General features: G+C 39.2%; 2 protein-coding genes and 1 pseudogene across 2 annotated transcripts in view; 2 read left to right on the top strand and 1 right to left on the bottom strand.

Moving 5' to 3' along the window:
- Window positions 1-6,283, bottom strand: part of LOC137625360 (uncharacterized) — a 170,442-nt gene that overhangs the window by 108,412 nt on the left and 55,747 nt on the right. The gene's annotated exons all lie outside the window — the stretch shown is intronic.
- Window positions 91-1,839, top strand: LOC137625545 (stromelysin-3-like). Its single transcript, XM_068356453.1, has one exon. The coding sequence runs from the start codon at window positions 91-93 to the stop codon at window positions 1,837-1,839; it is 1,749 nt and encodes a 582-aa protein (XP_068212554.1).
- The window catches only part of LOC137625543 (uncharacterized), a 17,017-nt pseudogene continuing 12,801 nt past the window's right edge, over window positions 2,068-6,283 (top strand).

The following is a 6,283-nucleotide window of genomic DNA, read 5'->3' as shown; positions in this document are numbered from 1 at the left end:
ACGTTCAAGGATCCAGGAACAAATGGCACGGAAAAAGGCACAAAAACGTTCAAGGATCCAGGAATAATAGACTTGGATAAAGGTGTGAAAATGCTCAAGGATCCAAACACAAAAGACTTGGAAAAAGGCGTGACAACGCTCAAGGATCCAGGAACTAAAGACTCGGAGAAAAGTGCAAAAACGTTCAAAGATCCAATAACAAAAGACTCGGAGAAAGGCGCAAAAACGTTCAAAGATCCAGGAACAAAAGACTCACATTCCAATGTAACGACACCCTCCCACCCACCAGTAAAGTTCTGCGGCGTTGAAAAAGACAACGGCGAGTTTGACCACAATTCTACAGGTAGATTCAAAAGATACATAAGACAGGGTTCCATTTGGCGTAAGACAAATCTAAAATGGACTCTCCGGACGCCCTCTAGCCGCACTAACCTTCCTTCTGGAGTTATCAGGCAGCAGCTGATAGCTGCCATGAACCTCTGGCAACAAGAGTCGATGATTGTCTTCGAAGAAGTGGATCCCCAGTCTTCAGACGTCGACATCTACGTGGATTTTCATCTGGGCGACCACGGAGACGGTAACAAGTTCGATGGACCGGGTGGGACTCTGGCACACGCTTTTTACCCTGGATACGGAATAGGCGGGGACGTTCACTTCGACGATGCAGAGAATTTTGCCACTCACAAGAAGGTCGTGGAATATGTCTCTACGAGCCTCTTGATCACAGCAGCCCACGAGTTTGGTCACTCGTTGGGTCTTTCGCACTCCGACGTCGATAAAGCCCTCATGTCACCTATCTACCAAACTTTTCCAGTGGATTTTAACAAGCTGCCCGACGATGACATACGTGGAATACAAGCCTTGTATGGGAAGCCTGAGGAACCAGAGATCCCAGAGATATACACATTTCTTCCTTCGCCTACACCCTTCATACCAACGGATCCACCAAAACCTGTTACGCCACCAACGCGTCCTTCAAAACCGGTTACACGCCCACCAAGGCCTCCAAAGCCTACTGTGCCGACAACTACCAAGGCCCCTTACCCTACAAAGAGACCTCCGAAACCAACTAGCCCACCAGTAGTCCCCACAGAATCTTGCAGGGTTGGCCACCCTAGAAAAGGAGCCCCTGACATGTGCAGCACTGACTTTGACTCTGTTACTGTATTTAGGGAAGAAATCTTTTTCTTCAAAGGTATGCTCTTCTGGAGGATCAGCAGAAAGGGACGGCTCTATGAGAGAGGAGCACCCCATGGAGTCCATAGGTACTTTATAGGATTACCGAAGGATGTAAATCGCATCGACGCAGCATTTGAAAATAAGCGAAATAACATCGTACTGATATCTGGGACGAGGTACTACGAGTTGGACGGCAACCTCCGCCTGGTGAAAAGCGATCAGCTGCTCAGTCTCGGGGTAAACGCGACCAGACTGAACGCCGCAATGATGTGGGGATACAACGGCAGAGTCTACCTCTTCAGCGGAGACTCTTACTGGAGGCTCGACTACGAAGACAGAGCCGAACTAGACTACCCGAGGGACACCGGCGTGTGGCGCGACCTCCCGGTGAACTACACTGGCGCGTTGACCTTCCGAGCCAAGACCTACTTCTTCAGTGGGAAGATGTTCTGGACGTTCAACGCGACTGGGATGCGTCTCGAAGATCCGCTTCTGATAGGCCCGTACTGGTTTGGATGTCCGAACAGAAGACTCGAGTCCAGAATTCCCTGTCGCTTTTCTTCGGCTCATTCGCTCCACTGTTTCACCGACCTTCAGCCTTATCGCTTTCTTCTATTGGTGATTCATCTGATTATTCGAGAGTATTTCAAGTTTACTTGAATAAATTGCCATTTATAAACATATGACTGAATGTTTTGCGAGACAATTTTCGTTTTAGTAAAACCTGGTTATATTAGAAGTAGTAAAGTGAGCTCGTAGTGTTTCTCTCAAAAGGAGGAAAATTCAAGTAAAGTGAATTGACTTGATCAAGCAAAATTATATATGATTTATAATTATGAAAAAAAACGACTTTGAATAAAAATTAAAAGTACTTTGAAAACTCCCCGAGTGTTTAAGGTACTTAAAAAAAATTAAATTATTAATTTATCATGAGATTGTAACTGAAAAAAATGAATAAATTTTCGAAATTTATTACACAAAACGTAACACCAATATAGTAAGTAATATTTTCTTTTCTAAAGGGTTTATTCTTTGTTGCAAAATGTTTTGATTTTTCTGTAAGGAAAAATATTTTCCTTGATAATCTATGTTCTATATATATCTAAATAAAAAAATATATTTTTTTTTTTGCGTTTGTTGAACATTTTCTATACTGGGTTTTCTGTTGGTTTAATTTTCTTCTTCTCTGTTAAGTTTACTAATATTTTTCAGCATAATCATTCTTGTAATAGTTTAACTCATATTAAAAAAAAATCTTCATTTAAAATGCCTCAAATACCTTCCTTTTTGAAAGCCGACGCTGATTATTTCTCGACCTCTTGCTTGACGTTGACCTTTGACCTTGACATGTATTAAGTGGCGTGGCTTTTCATACACTCAAATATGAACCAAGTTTGAAGTCTCTGTGACAACGATGTCCAAACTTATGGCTGATTACGTGAAATGGACATTTTACTTGACCTTGACCTTTGACCTTGACCTTCCAAAATTTCAGCATTTCCAGCTATTTATATAACAGTTAATCCCTGCAAGTTTCATTACTCTAAGATTAAAATTGTGGCCAGGAAGCTGTTCACAAGCACACACACACACACACACACCAACATAACCTCCTTCCAACTTCGTAGGCGGAGGTAATAACAAGTATATTTCATTGACATACAATTTAAAGTGTATATAAATAGAATAATACTTTTTTTAAGAGCAGAAACATAGATTTATATATTATATTTTAAAAAGGAATTTAATTCTTTAATCTTTTCTCCTCATATACCTGTATTACAAGAAGGATTTTAACTATCAAATCTCTTCTCTCCTCAGATATACTAGAAGAAAAATGACATGGTTAGCAGTCCAAATGGTGACCATGATGATCATCTCGAAGACGAAATGTGATCTGGCAGACATTGAGTGAGTTATATCTACAGGATTTACATTATATCTTTTAATGTTTGGGAATAATGGCATGATAAGATATGCTTGTCTCTCTCCTCTCTCTCTCTCTCTCTCTCTCTCTCTCTATCTCTCTCCAGGGAACTAGATATATATTTCTCTAGCTTATTGATAACATACCTATATTCTATATACAATTTTTCAATTTTAGTCTCTCTCTCTCTCTCTCTCTCTCTCTCTCTCTCTCTCTTTACAGGAAACTAGACATATATTTCTCTAGCTGATTGATAACATACCTATATTCTACATACAATTTTTCAATTCCAGTCCATCTCTCTCTCTCTCTCTCTCTCTCTCTCTCTCTCTCTCTCTCTACAGGGAACTAGACATATATTTCTCTAGCTGATTGATAACATACCTATATTCTACATACAATTTTTCAATTCCAGTCCATCTCTCTCTCTCTCTCTCTCTCTCTCTCTCTCTCTCTCTCTACAGGGAACTAGACATATATTTCTCTAGCTGATTGATAACATACCTATATTCTACATACAATTTTTCAATTCCAGTCCATCTCTCTCTCTCTCTCTCTCTCTCTCTCTCTCTACAGGGAACTAGACATATATTTCTCTAGCTGATTGATAACATACCTATATTCTACATACAATTTTTCAATTCCAGTCCATCTCTCTCTCTCTCTCTCTCTCTCTCTCTCTCTCTCTCTCTCTACAGGGAACTAGACATATAATTCTCTAGCTGATTGATAACATACCTATATTCTACATACAATTTTTCAATTCCAGTCCATCTCTCTCTCTCTCTCTCTCTCTCTCTCTCTCTCTACAGGGAACTAGACATATATTTCTCTAGCTGATTGATAACATACCTATATTCTACATACAATTTTTCAATTCCAGTCCATCTCTCTCTCTCTCTCTCTCTCTCTCTCTCTCTCTCTCTACAGGGAACTAGACATATATTTCTCTAGCTGATTGATAACATACCTATATTCTACATACAATTTTTCAATTCCAGTCCATCTCTCTCTCTCTCTCTCTCTCTCTCTCTCTCTCTCTACAGGGAACTAGACATATATTTCTCTAGCTGATTGATAACATACCTATATTCTACATACAATTTTTCAATTCCAGTCCATCTCTCTCTCTCTCTCTCTCTCTCTCTCTCTCTCTCTCTCTACAGGGAACTAGACATATATTTCTCTAGCTGATTGATAACATACCTATATTCTACATACAATTTTTCAATTCCAGTCCATCTCTCTCTCTCTCTCTCTCTCTCTCTCTCTCTCTCTCTACAGGGAACTAGACATATATTTCTCTAGCTGATTGATAACATACCTATATTCTACATACAATTTTTCAATTCCAGTCCATCTCTCTCTCTCTCTCTCTCTCTCTCTCTCTCTCTCTCTCTCTACAGGGAACTAGACATATATTTCTCTAGCTGATTGATAACATACCTATATTCTACATACAATTTTTCAATTCCAGTCCATCTCTCTCTCTCTCTCTCTCTCTCTCTCTCTCTCTCTCTCTCTCTACAGGGAACTAGACATATATTTCTCTAGCTGATTGATAACATACCTATATTCTACATACAATTTTTCAATTCCAGTCCATCTCTCTCTCTCTCTCTCTCTCTCTCTCTCTCTCTCTACAGGGAACTAGACATATATTTCTCTAGCTGATTGATAACATACCTATATTCTACATACAATTTTTCAATTCCAGTCCATCTCTCTCTCTCTCTCTCTCTCTCTCTCTCTCTACAGGGAACTAGACATATATTTCTCTAGCTGATTGATAACATACCTATATTCTACATACAATTTTTCAATTCCAGTCCATCTCTCTCTCTCTCTCTCTCTCTCTCTCTCTCTCTACAGGGAACTAGACATATATTTCTCTAGCTGATTGATAACATACCTATATTCTACATACAATTTTCAATTCCAGTCCATCTCTCTCTCTCTCTCTCTCTCTCTCTCTCTCTCTCTCTCTCTCTACAGGGAACTAGACATATATTTCTCTAGCTGATTGATAACATACCTATATTCTACATACAATTTTTCAATTCCAGTCCATCTCTCTCTCTCTCTCTCTCTCTCTCTCTCTCTCTCTCTACAGGGAACTAGACATATATTTCTCTAGCTGATTGATAACATACCTATATTCTACATACAATTTTTCAATTCCAGTCCATCTCTCTCTCTCTCTCTCTCTCTCTCTCTCTACAGGGAACTAGACATATATTTCTCTAGCTGATTGATAACATACCTATATTCTACATACAATTTTTCAATTCCAGTCCATCTCTCTCTCTCTCTCTCTCTCTCTCTCTCTCTCTCTCTCTCTACAGGGAACTAGACATATATTTCTCTAGCTGATTGATAACATACCTATATTCTACATACAATTTTTCAATTCCAGTCCATCTCTCTCTCTCTCTCTCTCTCTCTCTCTCTCTCTCTACAGGGAACTAGACATATATTTCTCTAGCTGATTGATAACATACCTATATTCTACATACAATTTTTCAATTCCAGTCCATCTCTCTCTCTCTCTCTCTCTCTCTCTCTCTCTCTCTACAGGGAACTAGACATATATTTCTCTAGCTGATTGATAACATACCTATATTCTACATACAATTTTTCAATTCCAGTCCATCTCTCTCTCTCTCTCTCTCTCTCTCTCTCTACAGGGAACTAGACATATATTTCTCTAGCTGATTGATAACATACCTATATTCTACATACAATTTTTCAATTCCAGTCCATCTCTCTCTCTCTCTCTCTCTCTCTCTCTCTCTCTCTCTCTCTACAGGGAACTAGACATATATTTCTCTAGCTGATTGATAACATACCTATATTCTACATACAATTTTTCAATTCCAGTCCATCTCTCTCTCTCTCTCCTCTCTCTCTCTCTCTCTCTCTCTCTCTCTCTACAGGGAACTAGACATATATTTCTCTAGCTGATTGATAACATACCTATATTCTACATACAATTTTTCAATTCCAGTCCATCTCTCTCTCTCTCTCTCTCTCTCTCTCTCTCTCTCTCTCTACAGGGAACTAGACATATATTTCTCTAGCTGATTGATAACATACCTATATTCTACATACAATTTTTCAATTCCAGTCCATCTCTCTCTCTCTCTCTCTCTCTCTCTCTCTCTCTCTCTCTACAGG

The sequence above is a fragment of the Palaemon carinicauda genome, chromosome 32 (genome assembly GCF_036898095.1).
Source record: "Palaemon carinicauda isolate YSFRI2023 chromosome 32, ASM3689809v2, whole genome shotgun sequence".
Taxonomy (NCBI): domain Eukaryota; kingdom Metazoa; phylum Arthropoda; class Malacostraca; order Decapoda; family Palaemonidae; genus Palaemon; species Palaemon carinicauda.
Note: the sequence above shows the minus strand (reverse complement) of the source record. Positions and strands in the feature narration are given on the sequence as shown.